Source organism: Copidosoma floridanum, unplaced genomic scaffold, assembly GCF_036245765.1.
Source record: "Copidosoma floridanum isolate Cflo_tuat_1 unplaced genomic scaffold, Cflo_Japanese_pri ptg000020l, whole genome shotgun sequence".
Classification (NCBI taxonomy): domain Eukaryota; kingdom Metazoa; phylum Arthropoda; class Insecta; order Hymenoptera; family Encyrtidae; genus Copidosoma; species Copidosoma floridanum.
In genome coordinates, this window is record NW_028321897.1 from 39,579,150 (window position 1) to 39,599,529 (window position 20,380).

The window sequence follows — 20,380 nt, forward strand, 5'->3', positions numbered from 1 at the left end:
GATTCATGTGATACACGTGATATCAATTAACTACAGATGTAGATGAAAGATTGAGACTGTCATTTGATTATTTATATTTATAGTATAATGTAGAAAATACTATAATTTACACATGATGTATTAAAATTTTTTCAAACATACTAATTTATCTAAACTTAAAAATTTCTCAAAAGAAGCTGCAATTTTATAGATAACTTTGAATAAAAAAAAAATTGCGATGTAGCAGCGTAATAAATGTTATCACGCTAAGAAAAAACTATCGAATCGACATAGTTTTCAAAAGTGTAAACGTCAAATTGTCTCAAGCCCAAAGTTTATATTGTTTACATGTGACTTTTGTTTTACAATTTATATATTTTTAAATAAGCTGGAATAACGTTATGTCTAACCTAAATCACAATAATCGTCTACGAAATTTTTTATAGAGATGGATGATCATCTTCGTCTTCTTGAAAGTTCTCGAAAATAATTTACTTTACGCGCTTCTGCTGCCTCTGTCTGTAAATGTCATTGGCAGGAGGTGGTGGTAAATCTTCTTCATCGCTTTCATCACCAGCTAGTCGCATTTTTTTGCGTTTGTTAATAATATGATTACCATCAGCACTTTCGTCAACAATCCAGTGGACGGACTTTGCCAAATCGAATAACTTGGTATCACAACCGTTGTCTGCTGTTGGCAGAGGAGCTAAAAAAAGAGAAATAAACGAGTTTATTAGTGTGTTACATAAGTTATTGAAAGTAATAACAGTGACAATAATGATTATTTTTATGTATATGTACTAGTAGGACTACAGCTATCTACATGATGTACACGCCTACCCCTCACCATGTATATATTATTGTTAACTGATGATATTATTCAAAATTAAAAAATACAAACAGAGAGTTCAACAAAAACTACCGTCTTAAGGTCTGCGTGTAAAAACGTATAACTATTTTCCTTGTACTATATTTACTTGAATAAACGCCCGAGACGAAACCGAGGCTGGTTAACATGAAATCTAAGGCATTTCTCAAACACTGAGCTTGATGCGTATACTTTTTTTTATCACACTGCGCCAAAAGTAGGAATTTTCGTCCTGCGAAGCTAAACAGAAGTTTTTCCTTTCGGCGCAGTATGACGAAAACTATGTTTTATCATGCTGCGCCGAAAGTACGGAAATCCCTTCTTTCGGCACAGGATTTACTACTTTACTAGGTGCGTAATACACTTATACATGTTAAATATTTAGATATCATTGACGTTTTTATATTTTTATGACGAAATGAAGGTAACAGCTTCTAGAGGTTGTATTCAAGCAGTAATTTCCAATGAAGGTGAAAACAGAGAAAAAAAGATACAAAAAAAAGAATATTAAATATAATGTAACGACTCGGGAGGTTAACCGTCATTAGTTCTGTCTCTTTCACTCTTATGGCTTAGAATGGTCGATTGCACCCATATAAGGTTTAAATTTTTGCTACTTTATGGGGACTCTCATTGAATTTTGACGCTAGTCATGTGGTTAACATGCCAAATCTACAAAAGCATAAAGGGCAGTCTGGAGAAAGATGAAGTTTCCTACCTTATCGATAAGGTTACTGTGATTATACAGCTTTATAACATTATAACATTATTTATTCAACAGCTAGCTATTTTATTGAAAAAAAAAGAGTAGACGCACATTCTGGACACTTCAAAGAATAAATCAAGCCTACACTCAGCAAGATTATTGAGAATACAAGGTGGAAGATGAAAAATCAGATGTTGGACTGATACGGTGCAATCTGTTTTTTTACTTTTATTCTTTATAGTTTAATATGTCACCGAAATCAAGCAATATTCCTTGTAGATTGAAGAATATGCGTCTACTCTTTTTTTTCCCTAAAAATTATGTAGAGTAAACCACTGACTTAAATAACATTACCTAACAGAAATAAACATGAGATATTACTTAGCATAGATGAGTATCCTACTTTACCGATCAATAGATAAGTATCTTTCTTAGTTTACAACAATCAATATATTTCGAATATTTACATATGAGAAAAACAGTAGACGCACATTCCCAAATTCAAAAGGAGTAAATATTGCTTGATTTCGGAGAAATTCCTTAAAATATGGAGAAGAAAAGTGAAAAATTAGAAAATACCTTCTCAGTCCAACATCTAATTTTCACTTTTTGCCTTAAACTCTCAATCAATTTTGTCAATTGTGGGTTTGACGTATTCCTTGAAGTGTCAAGAATGTGCGTCTACTCTTTTTTCTTTTCTATAAAATATCTATCTGCTAAATAAATAATGTTATAAAGCTATACAATTAAAGTAACCTTATCGATAAGATAGGAAACTTCAACTATCTTCAGACTGCCCTTGGGGGGTTCCAGCGGGAGGAGTTAAGAGGTCACAGGTAGTTTAATTGATAGATAAGTACCCACTGAATTCAACGGTGTCTTTACTCATCTTTCTAACCGTGGGAAATTCCGAGATATTTGCTCTCAAAGTTCACGCACTACACACAACCTTTTATGGAGGAACATAAATATATCTTAATTTTCTAACTATAATGTAGGAGTTACATATCAGGATAGAAACTGTTTTTAAAAAAAAAATCTTAGCTTTCAGATGGTACCTTGCAAAATATAGGTAACCCCGAAAAATTCGAGATATTCCGTAACGTATTCAAGTCGCTATATTCTGCTTGTATTAGCGTACAGTTTTTACAGTTACGCACATACATACATGATGGTGCTCACACATATCCTTGCAGCTGTGATACCAACTGACACAATTATTTTTGGGTTGGTACGAGTGCTCGCTGGAGCCCCCTTTGACGCAATACTTTTCGAAATTTTTTGTTTTATTTTTAGTTGAGATGTAAATTTAGTATTGAACTTGAATTTTTGATGTGTATGGGGAATCCTGCATAATAAATAGTATAAAAGTGCAGGATCAGGGATATTCCAATACAGAAAAATGCAATCGGAACGCTAAAAACTTGTATAGATGGTCTACAAAAAAGTAGTCAACGCACATAAACTTAATACAAATCGAATGCAATATTTATAAATTTATTAATAATTTTCAGTTTTTACTATTGATGAGTATTCAATCATTTTGTTTGCCTTGTCAGGGCGGTAGTTATATTTTCGTCCAACCATGACGTATTTACTAACCATATATTTTACCTTTTAAAAAAAATAAATAGCCATGTAAAATTGATGTGTTCAATTAATATTTTTAAAGGAATTTTAGAAGCCTTTATACAAGCGTAAGAAATTGTATTCATAAATCGTTAGCCTTACAAATTTCTGAAATTACAATCTAAAAACAGTCAAGTTTTTTCTTGTTTTTACTAAATGCAACTCGAACCTTACGTTAATGCCATGTTATGTCGTAAGTATACGAAACTGTTAAAGAATTACTTTAATTCTTGTTTATTGTAAGGTTCAAAAACAGTTCCAGTCCAAAATTCAACATTACGCAGTTTAATTTTATTAATGTACAAGTACAAGATCATGCAATATTACGAATGTTATACAAAAAATAAGTTGCACCAAAAAACAAAACAGAACTCAACCATTTTCAGATTTATATTTCAGAACTTAGCAAGGCTAACAATTTTTGAGTATAATTGAGTACCATGATATAAAAAGGCTTTCAAAATTCTTTTAAAAATACTACTTAAACACATGAAACTTTCCAGACCTTATCGTTTTGTTAAACTGTAAATTTTATGAGTATACTGTAACTTTTTAGGAAAACACCACTCCTTTACATTAATTTTAAACAAGTTACTTAAATAAAAAAATGTTCATAATCGGAAGTACTAGATATAAACGGAGTCTGTACAAGCTAGCTACGGTGTATGATAGTAGTCCTACGGAATTCATACAAAGATGTTTACAATACTTCAACGCACGAGTTGATACGCTCACGTGGTATAATATTATATGGAACTAGCAGCCCCCCGTCACGGCTTCACCCGAGACTTACTAAATGGAACACCGTAGTATGTTAACATGTAATGTGAAACGTTTTCAGTTAGAAATTTTACATTTATTCCTGACACTTTTCAGAACAAAAATCTTTTTATTAAAAACATATTTGTTCGCAACACATACAGTTTATTTGGTCAAATAATAAGCTGTAAAAATTAAAAAATTATAATCATACTGAAAAGTAACATGCGTTCCTTATGCCATAAAATAATCGTTGGCCATAAGAAGCGGTTGATTTGTAGTTTCTCCAGTATAATTTACGAAAAGATCTAGTTTTTTAAGCTCTTAAGATTTTAAACTCCCAAAAAGTATGTACTAAATAAATTTTTTTCTCTTATCTCACAACTTTATTACCAGAGCAACAAAGTCCTGGAGCTTAATCTCTACATTTTTTATTGGAACAAAAATACAATACTGTGTGGGTACAATGAAAAGCTGATCTCTTGCATAATGGATTCTTTATTTGTCGATTTTGACGCTGCTGTTCCAATCTCGATAAATTTTCTGCGTCAGTTTCTTCACCAATTCACCCTCTTGCGACTTTTGGCATGCTTAAGACTTTGGTGACCCCTAAAGGCTGTTTTCTGTCAACTTTGTTAAGTTCTAATGTATTTGCTGGCAAGGTAGTTCGACGTCCGATGGCCCTTAAAAAGACCGGTGTGCTTTTTAAGTAAACTCTTTCTTGACTGAAGTTAACCGCAATTGTGACTGCCTGGATATCTCAGGGAGATCTTCTCTGGCGTGCTGTTTAAGCCCCAGACTGATCGGGAGAAAAATTATAAAGTCCGAAGCTTTGAAGCTAGTTGTTAGAGATTTTTTCCAACGTCTCTTGGTATAATGTCAAAGACGTTTGTGTCTAAGATACCTTTTTTTTGCAGACTCAGTTGTTTTGGTGATCTAAGATGAGAGATTGGTTCGCGATGCTTGCCCGTTAGAGACTGTCCCGTTGGCTTAAGTTTTTTTTCCCTTCATAACTGTTAGGTTCACTCACCGCAGACCTTGGAGAGGATCAATGATTCCTGGTTGAATGCTTAGAGTCGAGAGGGTAATATAGGGTCGTCGGTCACCGGGTTTTCCAGCCTTGCGAAGAACAACTCCGCAGGTGACGTCTGCTTGTGAATGGCTGACTTGGTTTAATAGTGTCTGTCTTTAGTTAATATAGTCTTTTAGTCGAAGAATCGCTCTCACAAATGGTAGTAAACATGTATTTGTTGTCAAGGTAGCTTAAACTTAAGTGGCCCTTAAAAAAATCGATGAGATAGATGGTTAAGTAGGGAACGTAAATACTTATAACGGCCCTAAAAAAGGCCAGTGGTGAAACCTACAGCTATTTCTTATTATTATTCCTGATGATGAATAGCTGGCTGCAGGTAGCTTGACTCTTAACTTCGGAGTCTCTACGCCGCTGACCAAAGAATATTTCGTCTTCGGGTCGTTCCCCAGATAACCAATCGCTCATCGTTAGTTGGGAAAATGTGGGTATGCCGTTGTGGCTGCCCATGTCGTTCAGAGCTGTCTTTCCTGGCTTATATTTGTATCCAAAAATTCTCTGACGGCACCAGGCGGGTCAGTTAAATGACCACATAACTGTGACGTGTTGGAGAAAGTTGTGCTCTGGCTAGATACGTCTCCTGATATTTTACCAGAGACGTAATCCGTTATAATAATTTTTTTTTGTGGCACTCGTCAACCCTGGAAATTCAGGGAGCACGTAGTTCAAGGTCACTTTAGAAAAGAGTGTCGTCGGTAACCGGGATACCCAGCTGTACAACTATCATCTACATTTTCGATGCAGCTCGATAAACTGCCAATAGACCAGAGCTGCATAGCAAATTATTCCCGATGTCCAATCGAACTGAATTGGCGCTATCGACAGTAAGCAGCATAGTTCAGTACGGTCGGGACGTACAAGCAGTTATCTCGAAAGTGGCATTCAAAGAAGCGTGAAATTCAAATTGGCTATATGGAGCAAAAAGCAAAAACCCACATAACTCAACAGAATTATCTAACATAATAAATAAATGAACCTCAAGTTATTAAACCCAAAAACCCAATGCTAATTAACCCAGTAACACGGAACGCCTACTGGCCACTTTTAAATTTAATGCTTTAAATAATAACAAAAGTGCCAATCATCACACAACCCGTAGCGCTTACTGGCCGCTTTGTTTATTAATTAAATAAACAAAATGACACAAGCGCCAATCACCACTCAACCCGGGGCGCTTACTGGCCGCTTTGTTTATTAATTAAATAAATAAAATAACAAAAGCGCCAATCACCACACAACCCAGAGCACTAACTGGCCGCTTTGTTAATTAATATAATAAATAAAATAACAAAAGCGCCAATCACCACACAACCCAGAGCACTTACTGGCCGCTTTGTTAATTAATATAATAAATAAAATAACAAAAGCGCCAATCACCACACAACTTAGAGCACTTACTGGCCGCTTTGTTAATTAATATAATAAATAAAATAACAAAAGCGCCAATCACCACACAATCTAGAGCACTTACTGGCCGCTTTGTTAATTAATATAATAAATAAAATAACAAAAGCGCCAATCACCACACAACCCGGGGCGCTTACTGACCACTCTGTTTATTAATTAAATAAATAAAATAACACAAGCGCTAATCACCACACAACCCAGGGCGCTTACTGGTCGCTTTAATAATTAATGTAATAAATAAAATAACACAAGCGCCAATCACCACACAACCCGGGGCGCTTACTGGCTACTCCGTTTATTAATTAAATAAATAAAATAACAAAAGCACCTATCACCACACAACCCAGAGCACTTACTGGCCGCTTTGTTAATTAATATAATAAATAAAATAACGCAAGCGCCAATCTCCACACAACCCAGTGCGCTTACTGGCCACTTTGTTAAATAATATAATGAATTCAAAGATATTGTGTGGTAATTGGCGCTTGTGTTATTTTATTTATTTAATTAACAAACAAAGCAGCCAGTAAGTGCCCCGGGTTGTGTGGTGATTAGCGCTTGCGTTATTTTATTTATTTAATTAATAAACAGAGCGGCCAGTAAGCGCGTCGGGTTGTGTGGTGATTGGCACTTGTGTCATTTTATTTATTACATTAATTATTAAAGCGACCAGTAAGCGCCCTGGGTTGTGTGGTGATTAGCGCTTGTGTTATTTTATTTATTTAATTAATAAACAAAGCGGCCAGTAAGCGCGCCGGGTTGTGTGGTGATTGGCGCTTTTGTTATTATTTAAAGCATTAAATTCAAAAGTAGCCAGTAGGCGTTCCGTGTTACTGGGTTAATTAGCATTGGGTTTTTGGGTTTAATAGCTTGGGGTTTATTTATTTATTATGTTAGATAATTCTGTTGAGTTATGTGGGTTTTTGCGTTTTGCTCCATATAGCCAATTTGAATTTCACGCTTCTTTGGATGCCACTTTCGAGAGAGCACTGCTTTATGTCCCGACCGTACTGAACCATGCTGCTTACTATCGATAGCGCCAATTCAGTTCGATTGGGACATCGGGAATAATTTGCTATGCAGCTCTGCGGTAGACAACCGCAGGATTTTTTTAGACGCTCTGGCGTATTATAACCACACTTATTTTATTCTGTTGCAGGTAGCTTCGATTTTATGTTAACGCCACCTAGCGGATCCTACTGAACTAAAGTGGAAAGCTGGCGTATTTTCGCAAAACTTTGAGCTTATTTATTGCTATTGTTATTAAAATTTTCAAGATAAAAACTTTACTGAAACCATCTAGGAAGTGTCAAGAATCGGTGTGCAAAATTTCAGCAAAATCGGTTCAGTAGTTTTCGCGGTTAGTGATTACAATGGTTTTAGCTACTTTGCTTTAAATATTTGTAAGACAAGGCTTCCATCATTTAAAAAAATTGTTATTTTTTTTTAATTTTGCAGACAGGAAAGTACTGTCTGATTGTTAGTTAAGTAGAGCTACTGACCTCAACTACGACAGTTCTAATTATTATATTTCAATGTTAAAGTTTTGAAATTGATATAAGTAGTTATATTATGTCATGTAGTTACATGTAACGAATAATAAATTTTACATTGATGCATACTTAAATAGTCTTAATACGAAAAGATATTGTAACTAAACTTTATACTAATGAAATCATGCGAAGAAAGTTTGAAGAAAAAAAAAAGAAAAAAAAGAATTTAGTCTTAACTGAAAATTTTTTATTAGTTTGTATGAAGTTAATCTACAAATAGACATGAACCACTCAATCAAGAAAAAGAGACATTGAGTAATACAAGGAACCAAAAAGTAAGAGAGAGCAATAAAAATGCTGTGGGGGGCTGTTGAAAGGTTTTTAGCAAAATACTAACGGGTTTTAATTAAACTAGTTTTCTCTCATTTTGTAGGGATACTATAGAGGAAGGGGGAGCTAATAGCTAGCCCTACCTAAACTATTATATAATGTAGTAAGATGTATATGACAAAAAAGACACACCATGTTCTGGCAACTGAATTCGACTAAAAACATCTATGAGCATTTCAACTGCAACAAAAGGACCTCTGAAACAACCTGGTGGCGGTAGCATCGTGCATAACTGGGCGGCGGCCGGTGGAAGTGGGAATGATCCACCTGTGGAATACAATTAATCATTACTATTCACAATCTTGCTTTTTTTATATTTTTTGAGGTGAGGTGGTTATATACATGCTTTGTAAACTATTGGAATTATTAATTTTTATTTATTCATTGCAGATTCTAAAAACACCTACCTGAAACAGGATGTTCTCCCGGCAAAGGATTTACTTTAGGCTTGAAGGGAATCATTTGAGCCAAGTCCGGCTTTGGGAGTGCTGCAATAACTTCTTCAGCATCAGGAGTGCGAGGCAGTGAGCACGACGTTGTTCTACCGATATTCGATACTTCTATGTAACCAATGGATTTTAGTTCGATCGGCGTACAGGGGTACAAGTTAAGAAACTTATATCTGTCCACCAGCTGGGCAGTTTCTTTTCCTTCGAATTCTTTGAGCTAAAAAAAAATATTCATCGTTATTTAGCAAGTTAATATCAACGTAGTAATAAAACCAAAATCGATATGGTTATAATAAGTGTTATAAATGAACCTTATCAAGAACTGCACTGCGCCGTTTTTCTACTTTGACAATACTCGCTAGATCTCCAATATTAGATTCGAATTCCAAAAATCGATTCCATATGTCACTAAAATGAATGATTTTATTAACATTTTTTATTTATTATTGTACTTGAAGCCTCTATGAGAGCCAGCAGAGTTCATATTCTTGGAAAATTAGTCATATGAATCTTTTTAATATGATATCTGTGAATACTACCTCAAGAAAATTAATACTTTGTATTGTTTATGATGAACAGATGTATTAGTTTGCTAATTTTTTAAGATTACGAAAACCGTAAGGAAATATAAATAGTTTTAATTTCAATGTCATAATGTTTGAAAAGACATTTATTGATCCGGTGAAAGGTACTGATTTATGGAAATAATAAACGCTATTCAGAATTTTATTTGACTTTTAAGTTGAAGCTAACAGACTAGTATAAATTTTAACAACTAGTTTTCTACTATGGTGTTTAAAGAAATGTGAAGCTGCAATTGTGTATCGTGTTAATTAATAATGTCACAAATTAATTGTCGGAGTTCTACAAGTAAAATATCAAAGTTGTGAAAAGTAAATAATGCTATCCATGCAAAGTAATCCGATGTAAGTACGAGATTAAGTTTATCAATTATTGTACTATGATTATTAGATATTACCTATATAATTATAACTCTTGCTATTACGCATTATTTACACAAGTACTACCTTATTATAATACTGTATCGAGTATACTGAACGTAGAGTAATTTGTGAACCACGAAATTTAAATTCTTGAAATTATTTATTGCATAAAAATACGAAGGAAATTATGAACATAAATTACAAAAATAATAATCATTGTATTAAGAACCACTGACCTATTTGTTGTGTTGTTATGATTTCTATGTTATTTGTGATGAAACAGTTCAAGAATTTAAATTTTGCAGTTAAGGTGGCTCATCCCAAAGTCAAAATACTATAAGTATGTATGAAACTTGGAGAATTTACATTTAGACCGGTAGAATTAGCTCCTTAGAAGACTGATCTTGGATAAAATTTCTTACAGTATTTCACATCGTTTATTCGAATTATATATTGGATAAGGAAAACATCTTTAAAAAATGCGGGCATCATTTTTTTATTAACGATTTCGTGCAAAAAAATACTGAAAAATCGCGCTTTTTAATTATACCTTTAAGCCAATCACAAAATCCATATTTTGTAGAATGCCATTTGTAGGCATTAATAAAACGACCATTTGACGACCAGAATATTTAAAATCAATTAATAATTGTTTCAAATAATCGACATATAACGTCGAACAATCAAAAATTTTATTAATTTTTTATTCTTTTAAAAATGTTCAACAGCTCTAAAACTCAATGAAAGTATGTCTTCCGTGAGCATGAAACTACTCAAATTTTTTCGTTAAAAATATTTTTAACTCTTTGAGAAAATGCATTTATTTAATATTAAAGTGTCAAATGTTTAATTTAATCAAATCTGGTTGCCGTCATCTGACAGGGCCCAGCGGGAACTCCTTTTTTTCGTCGCAACGTCCAGTTTATGAATTCACTAATGGCATAACAATTTTTGCAATTTTTCATCTACAAAGTGATCTTTACAAAAGTGCGACTTTTTTGCGAATGGTTTTTTTGGAATATCTCATTAAGAAATTAATTATAAGCTGGAATTTTTTTACGAATTAAAAAAAAAATTATTGTTGTAAAATGTTAACAAGCCGAGATAATTTTTTAAATTATTTCTTACGCCATATGTTTATTTAACAACACAGACGTTTGAAATTTGTAGTGTAGGTAGTTAAATGCTTGCATTTTTATATCCTATATTTTTTAGTATTATGTTTATAAAGGCTGATTTTAATGTTTATTGACAACCATCTGATCAAGTCGCAAAGACACGCTTGTCATTTTTAACTAGAATTTTCTCGATCGAACGACTTCAAATTCACACCTTGAGCAAAAAAAGTTGTATCTCGGTCATTTGAATCCGATTTTGAACTGTTTGTTTATTTTGGATAGTGTAATAAAATATTAACAACTACCGTATTGCTATTGTCGATAATTTGTTAATTACTTCATTGTAAACAAATAATTTTTTTCAAGGGTGACGCTCTACAGAAGGGTTCTCATGTTGGAATAAACGTTGAAAATTGTTAAAATAAACGCCTTTTAACAACAAAATATACAACAGCAAACTGGAGAGCAGCATGAAAAAAACTATACCATTCTTATGTTGGAATAAACGTTGACAATTGTTTAAATAAACGTACTTTAACAAAATACACAACAGCAAGCTGGAGAGCAGCATAAAAAAAACTATACTGTTCTTAAATCGTATAAAAATTATGTTATGGTACATACTGCTTTAGTATTTTTTATTTAGTTTTTTTTAATTGTTTTGGTATACTTAGTAGGTCTTTCTCTCCTTTTTGAAATTCACACTGAGTTTTGAACATTTTAACATTTTCACTGAGTTTCAGAGCTGTTAAAACTTTTTGACGGAGTAAAAAATCAATTAAATTTTCGATTTTTTCGACGTTATATGTCAATTATTTAAAAAAATTATAAACTGATTTTAAAAATTTTAGTTGTAAAATGTTTGTTTTAATAATACCTAAAAATATCATACGACAAATTATTGATTGGCTTAAAGAATTCATTAAAAAACCCAATTTTTCAGCATTTCTTGCATAAAATCGTTAATAAAAAAAATGATGCCCACATTTTAAACAGGCACTTTTTTAAAGATCTGCTCCTTACCACCCAATAATTCGGATAAATCATGTGAGATACTGTAAGGAATTTTATCCTGTGGATTTGCTTACTCTATCGGCCTAATCTGAATACGAACTAAATCATCTCACAAAATTTCAAACCATGTTGCCAGGCAATTATCTCAAATTAATCATTAAAAAATTTTATGTTGAACGTAGTCTCTTCGTCTCATAGGAGGCCATTCAAACTTGATAAAATTTGATACAATACCCTTCAAATTATACTTTAATTTTTATTATAAAACTACTGAAAAAAAATCATGAACTTTTCAATGATATCAAAAAAAGTGAAGGTTTGCCATGCAATATTGTATAATATTTAAAAAATTAAATGACTGTTTATGAAAAGATACAGGTTACTTTAATTGTGGCAACTTCATCAACCGATATTTTTAGGTGTGATAGTCTGACGTAGTGTAAATAGGTAGTACAGGTATGATGAGAAACCTTAACAAATTGAACTAATTCCAGTATACGCACTCTGTTACGGACCGCGTAAGGTAAGGTAGTTTGTGTAATTAGCATTACTCATGAATTTTAAATTAAATATTATCTGAATCTAGACCCCTGATTATTATTATTGTAATTTTTTTGCCCAGAATTTTTAGATGTCATTTTTGTTACAAAAATAATTATTGAAGATGCAAAAAATTAAATCGTATTCCATGGACCCCAAAACGCTTTCTATTGGCCAAGACCGTAACGTCACGAGTACATAAATAGCCTTCCCTTAAGCTGGATAGTACACAAAAAGTATAGATTTTATTAACTTCCTTCTATTTTTGGAATTTCTTTCCATTGAAAAGTAGTCATAAGTCTAAAATACGTTTCACTTCTAGATCACTTTTTTAGACAAGCCGGCACTAAGTGCGAAATTAAAGACCGTACGGTCTATTTTTCAAAAACCTAAATTTGACTTTATTGGGGGCATCACTTAGATTTCTCAACAAATCATTTAAGCATGAGACAATATAATACTACATCAGAATACTTACACCGATTTTTCGGGCTCCAAGCTTCCAGATGACAATACTCGTTCGAATAATACTCTTGTATTGTTGTCCTCTAAAAATAAAAAAGATCAATCGTCAGTTGTGTAAATCGACGGATTGTCTGAAAAAAAATGAAGGATCTAAAAAAAACTTTACCATTCAAATGTGATAAATAGTCTATGTAGCACAGTATATAATCTGGATTATCAGCAAACTTTTTTAGTCCAAGTTCAAAAATACGGAACGCTATATTTTTATCCTTTGTGCAATAGTATTCCATAAGGGCAGCCGCTACGTAGACATTGTGCTTACACCGGGGGTCTTCACGCGCCCTTTTAAAGACAGTTCTTGCAGATTTGATACCTTCAGCTCTTCTAGCGAATTTCATGTATTGAATATATGCCTAAAATTTCATTACCATTTATATAAACTCTTTTCACGGTTTTATTGGAATTATTATCGACTTAGATTTGAGTTGTGTAAAATAACAAGAAATATTTTTACATCGCTGTACATAGTGGGTGGCACAGGTGGAATTTCATAAAAAATGCCTATGGATCACTTTGTTATAAATTTACACATAAAATATTACTAAGATAGTCTAGATTATTTTGTTGTTACTCTTTCCTTCACATGTATGTTATCAAAGTTTTTAGGCAGTTCAAAACAAAGTCCTTCAAATTTTATTAACTGTACTTTTTTTAGTGACTATTTCGCGATAATACACTTAAAAAAAAAAAAATGTACTAGTAACGAAAACTATGTAACTCTTTCTTCTGGCTATAATTTAGCTAACATCTGCAAAATCAAATTATTTATTCTCTAAAGCTTTGTAACGATTTTTTTCCTTTATCTCCTTAAACATGACTGGTACAAGGCATCCTCATTTATATATTGAATTTCTTAATCAATGAAACTACATCTCAATTATTTAAACTAAAAACATCAAATTTTCAAAGCAACAATAGTGGATGTCGTCATGTACAATCGAATTCTTTACTTATTTATGCTTTTATACATCATTTATGTAAATTTTTTTTAAACTTACTAATTAAAATGTATCTAGATTATTTGATGATAAATTTTATATTTTCAGCTTTTTAGTCATAACTATTAAAGGTGTGCTGAGTTCTGAAAATTCTCCATAGTACAACTCGTTTTAAAAACCACATTTACACTGCAAGTATTTAAGTTGACTAAATTTAGATTCTAAATTGATTTTATATAGATTTTTGGCAGGTAGGAAATTTTTAGCTAAATACACTAGTATTACTATTGTTGACAAATTCTATATCTTCCACTAGTTAAATGTAAGATATAATTTTTATGCATTTTGAAAATTAACCAAACATTATGTAATGAAAATGTTTACTTCAGAGATTTAGTAAGATACCTACAGACTGTGTTCCTTTTGTCATTTTCTTGATAAAAAAACACGATATATGACTAATTATACATTTGTATAAATATATTTGCACACTTGTATTCATCTACATCCATCGTAATTTATTTTTAAAAAGATGCATTTTTTCCAAAACATCACTATCTTTGAGATTTTTTAACATAAAATATTTTAAAAGACTAATTATAAGATGTCACGTATGGTGTATATATACAGGACGCATTCGATGCGGTTGCCACGCAACCAGAATTACATCGCAATATGTGGAACAATAAGGGGAGGCTCTAAGTAGGTAGCTCATAGAGGTATAAGAATAGAGGGGAAAAGCGCTATACTAGCCCATTAGCGGCAGCGACAGCATAACTAAGTGTAACGGGGCATCTGTCCTTGTTGCCAAAGCCACGTTATTGGCTACTTCTTCGTCCTGAATCCTACAGTTGATTCAATCTCATGTATGACTCGACCAATAACATAACTGCCAGACAAAGACAGATGCCTCGTTACGTAGCGAATTCTGCTGTCGCATATCACGCCCCCTTTTCTCCTCTATTCTTATACCTCTATGAGGTAGCTAGGTAATCAACTAGTAGTGACACGAAAGTCAGGTGGCAGTGGCAGTTACACGATAATTGATTGGATGTTACAGTTAAGGGGGGTAGAAGGGACTAGCTTCGTAGTTTTTGAGTCAAAAATTCTTAAAGTTTTTCTGTTACACACGGGCTCTTATGGAGAGGTCATCGCGAGTTCGCTGCCAAAGATACGTTTTTTCGTATAACTCATTTAGTTTTTGTATAGATTTTTGTCAAAATGTAATATGTTGAAGCTGACCATATTAAAAATTACTGTCCCATATTTCAGAAAATCTAGCTTCATAGTTTATGAGATATTGTTATGCAAAGTTGCACAACTTGACTCAAATTTGATGGAAACGAGGAAAACAGATGACTAGACCCGAACAGCGCACGCGCGAGTACAGTCATTGATAAAAATTCATAGTCACGGGAAGGGTGGGGTATACAGTTAGCTTCAATCTCAGCGTATTCAACTTTTAATGCGTATTATATCACGATACCCCTTAAGAAGTAAGCAAGAGGACTGGGCCTACGATACCCGTGACTTTCCTTAGATGAGAGAAGTGAATAAAATATGGAAAACCACTTTTCGCTTTCTATTATTTTTAGACGAGAAACTCCATTTAACTAAAGAAAGGTTAAAATTAATTTAAAAAAAAAGATTTTAGAAGTTTGATAAAACCTGAAAGAAAATCAAACTAATCTATAAAAATTGAATTTTTTTTTAGCACTGACACGTATTAAAATGCAGAAATAATTAGCTGAGAGTCATCAAAATTACAAGACATCGCAAATCAACATGTATTAAGACTTAGAATGTATTTTTTTTTGTTTTTCAGTTATAATAAGTAAAACGGAAGCAAGAATCGTATAGGTCATAAAATGACAAAAAAAATATGACCAACACCATGATGACTTTTCTTGTATTTCCCAAAAATATTTTTGGTAATAATAATACAAGTACGTAATAGTCAAGCCATCTTCAATATGGGTTAAAGTGTGTACTTTGCGCTCATAATAACGTAACTAAAGTTGTTTGCAAAAAGTTTAGAATAGCTAATCCAATGTTGTGTCATTGTCTATCAAGCCAGCAGATTATTATTATTTTTTTTTTTTGTAATTTGGGAACTTTTGTTTTTTGATTTATGCATTCGCATGTTTTAGCATTGTTTAAAATTTTTACACCTAAACACATGCAGATCTACGTATTACATTTAATTCATAGTCTCGTGATCATCTCTAAATGGTACTTACAAATTACGTACGATGTACAAGGCCTTATTTAAAATCATTTTTCTTTGACCACACGATTTTATTGGTTAATTTATCAAAAAATCAAGAAATTTTGTAGACAATGACTAGTATTAACATTATCAACTTTTATAATAATTAATACTCTGTAATAATAAATCTCTCACTTTCTAGACTGACGTAAACTATTTTTTTATACATGTGTATGTAAGTATTTGTAACACAGATCCTACATAGTCACAGGTTAAGTAGAGAATGAAATGGAACTGAAACCAACTGTAAGATACAACTCTTTAATTGCCATAATTAAATTACCACATCTGTAACATTAAAGTAAGTAATAACGTTTAATACACAAAATTTCAACTTTTCTTAGTAGCATAACGTATTTAAAAAAAAAATAATATTGAAGAGCAGAATTGAGATCTAAACACTTTTAGTTCTTTGGCCACTGTATTATCTACGTGATTCATTAAAGAGTACGAAATCATGATTAAATATTACTAACAAGCACTCCTAAAAACCATTTAAAAATAGATTTGTGAAGAGTCTACGTTCTATTTTGCTAGCTATTATATTAAGTTTGGAACTATGAGTTATACCATTTTTTTTGTATCATTTATAATAAACACCCCAAAAATTCTTAAGACAAGCTGTTTGGAGAACACTAACAAATTTTTCAATTTTTTGGCGCCATACTGCTATTTTTAACTATTAAACTTGAATGAAATATTCGTAACGAGCACCCTAGAAAATACATACTACAATACTTTTGAAGACTTGCGAAGTTTCAATATTATGGCCACTAAATTGGATCCACTATTTTAAACTTTAGAATTTTAATATCAGATTCTTGTTCTGTGACCCAAATAATATCAGAGCATAATTTGTTAGAGAAAAATATTAATTGATTCACTTGATAGATAGTGTTATTATAGATTACCGTACGTGACGAGTACATTTGGAAGTAGGTTTCATTAGCTAAATATTTTTTATTTAAACCAACATTTTGATATTCTGTGATGCCTTATTTTGAAGCTCCAAGGTAAGCATTACGCGCCTCTTATTCTCGGTGCTTGCCCTGGTCACAAGCGCAACCAGGTATAAAAAAATGCTGTTTTCTACTTTAGGCTTCTTTTTCAATATTTGGACGTTATTGCTCCCCCGGTGACAAAAATAGTGTCCACCACATAAGCGCCATCTAACCTGGAATATCTTACAGTTACTTTTCAGGGAACCCAAGAATAGCTCTAGCGACAATAGCGCTTATGTGATGGAAACTATGATTTACATTTTTTTCAGATTATATTACCTAAAATATAATTTTTCGCAAGTCACGAAAAACATGTTTTAATTAAATTGATAGTATGACAGTAATAGATTCTCTAAAAATATATCGAATTTCATAGTTTTTTCATTCCATATTTAATTCATACAATAGTTATTTTTTCAAGATTGGAAGGTAGTATAATTATACTTTTTAAAACTTTTAAATGCTGCACCTTTATCTTGTTTCATTTAGAAAATGAAATATCTTACAAATCAATACTTAATTAAATTAAGAATAAAACTTATCTAATTGATTTAAAATGCAACCCCTATTTAAATATTTTTTGCTTTCATTTTTAATAGCATTCCCCAACGAGAAAATATATTTTCTGTCCTTTGTACCAATACATATCTTTTTGCAAACACTTTAATGGACTTCGAGAACTTTAAAATGTACAACACAACATCTAATCCCTTGCCCCTTTGGTCGCTTCCGTACGGTTACTTATTGGTATACCTCATACATCATTTTTTATTCAATTTTATTTGTGTAAAATTTGAAGTTCTACAATGTACTATTTATTAATACTATTAATACTATTAGTGTTAAACGAAAATTTCTAATAACACGGAATTGTTAAGACATGCGATAAAATTATAACCTGGTAACATAAAAATAGCAATGCATTGGAAAAAATCTTACATATCATTTTAATAAATATAACTAAATTAATGTCAAATTATTATACATTGACCTCTTTCCATCTAAATTGCGCTATGTATATTTTTTATAGAAAAGTCGCGCTTATTTTTAGAGTGAAAATCGCTGGAGTGCAAAAAACTTTGTCAATTAAAAATTACAAAGCAGTGAAAAAAGTTATCCACTTCAGCCAGGAGTCGAACCTGGGCCTCCTTCTTGCCGGGAAGGTGCGTTAACCAACTTCGCCACCAAAGCCTCGGCAGACACGTTTCTCCACTGCTCTGCTTATGCGTGTCCTTAGTTCGAACGCCCATATTATAGATATTAATGTTATTAGATAAGCGGATAACTTTTTTCACTGCTTTGTAATTTTTAATTGACAAAGTTTTTCGCACTCCAGTGATTTTCACTCTAAAAATAAGCGCGACGTTTCTATAAAAAATATACATAGCGCAATTTAGATGGAAAGAGGTCAATGTATAATAATTTGACATAATACTTACCCATCAAGTAATAACATTAATATCTATAACTAAATTAATTCATAAATAATTTTTATGGTAAAAGTTTAAAACCTCAAAAAAAATTTTAATCTTTTTTAAGAAGCAAAAACAGTTACCTGTCAATAAAACTTGTCATTAAAATAGATTTTCTACAAAATTAAGATATATTTTTGGGTTTAATAATACTTAAGTGGGTCTGGGCTTCAACATGAAAAGCTAATGGGTGATACCCATGCAGTAATTAAGTTCGCAGTAACTGGTGCTGATTTGATAACCATCTGTAGTAATACAACCAATTTATATCAACTCTGAAATATCTATTTTTTAAAAAATGAAAACAGAAAAAAGTTCTTTGTTTTGATTGAATAAAAGGCTGCAGATAACGATAAAATAAAACAGTCAAAAACTTTAATCTACATTAACGTGGTCATTTACCCCTATAAAACTGAAACGTAGATGGAAAAAGTAATTACTTATTAAGTAATACAAAACTCACTAAGATTTTTTACGAGATTAACACTCAATACGCTCACTGTGCATACCACGGCAGAAATATAATTTCGCTGCAAGCGTTAAATTTATACTTGGAGCTAATAAATAGAGGTGAAGAAAGAGGAGGAATTATAGGATAAAAGGAGTGGAAATGAGCTCGTTTCGTTCTCGACCACTAGCTGAACTCTTTAGTACGGCGTGCTAATGTTCTTAGCGGTACACTGAGAAAAGTTGAACCTGCGCCGCGTTATATGGCACCACGCGGGATACATATTATACGTAAGTTAATAGCTAACATATGAAGTTAATTACTAACAAATCCTTCTCTAAGGATAGACGGCAAAATTGTATTTGTGCCGTAGTATGCACAGTATGCAAATTTAGTGATAATTTCGTAAAAAATCTTAGTGGGTTTTGTATTACCATGTAAAACAAAACTTAGTTAGTATTACATTTTTCATCTACGTTTCGTTTAATAGATTATCATTAAAAAATAGACACCAAAATTATCAAGTTTTTCCCTATAAAACTGTAATAATTCAAACCTAATTACAAAAGTCACATAACGTAATTGGTTTGAAATACGAAAAGAGACTTAGTATGTAGGATACATTACGTCCCTTTTCGTAGTCTAAAGCACATGTGCGAGCAAGCACTTACCAGCGTAGGATCGATGTCTGGAATGTCGAGGAACTTTTGGTAAATTTGGTGCACTTTGTCGTACTTAACCCGGCCCTCTTCAAAGTCTGCATGAGCAAAATACAACAACATGTTTCTTGACAGCAAGGTGGTGGTAGCACGCTCAAACATCGTAGCTGCCTCGTCGCTCAAGTTTTTGGCCGCATTAACGTCGCCTTTTTCAGTTAGAATCTTTGAGCTATAGTCAAGAAAATGAGCGGCCTGGTGCCATACAGCTGGATGGTGTCCGAGGCAAAGTAGGCATTGCTCGATTGCAAACATCACTCTGCGAGCAACTAGCGTCGTGTCCTCCGTTCTCAAAGGATTGCTACGCTCCCAAGCAATGTACTTTTTCCACAACTCTACCTAAAATTATTTGATCAACAGCAGCAGAACAGTTACAGAAAAAACAAATTTTAATGCAATTAATATTTACATGTGTACACGATTATACAATTTAACAATATTGTCATTATAATTTCTAATGTTTTTTGTAAACCTTTGCTGAATTTTAGGATTATTGTACAGTTTTATACATTACATTGTGTAATGTTTGATTATTACCAAAAAGTATAAATGTATATCATTGCGAGACGGATCTCCATTCCTCGTTTGTTGTTTCTAAAATGATTTCGGACCTTCACCATTAACA

At 32.5% G+C, this 20,380-nt stretch overlaps 1 protein-coding gene across 1 annotated transcript in view; it reads right to left on the reverse strand.

Annotated features, from left to right (window-relative positions):
• Positions 1 to 201: 201 nt before the first annotated feature.
• su(f) (cleavage stimulation factor subunit su(f)) overlaps positions 202 to 20,380 on the reverse strand; it is a 53,422-nt gene continuing 33,243 nt past the window's right edge. Inside the window, exons 7-13 of the mRNA XM_014349207.3 lie at positions 19,711 to 20,094; positions 13,018 to 13,264; positions 12,865 to 12,934; positions 9,082 to 9,178; positions 8,729 to 8,987; positions 8,454 to 8,588; positions 202 to 685 (exon numbers count right to left, since the gene is read on the reverse strand). Coding sequence (XP_014204693.2) covers positions 471 to 685; positions 8,454 to 8,588; positions 8,729 to 8,987; positions 9,082 to 9,178; positions 12,865 to 12,934; positions 13,018 to 13,264; positions 19,711 to 20,094 — 1,407 coding nt within the window. The 3' untranslated portion in view covers positions 202 to 470. The remainder of the gene's footprint in view (positions 686 to 8,453; positions 8,589 to 8,728; positions 8,988 to 9,081; positions 9,179 to 12,864; positions 12,935 to 13,017; positions 13,265 to 19,710; positions 20,095 to 20,380) is intronic.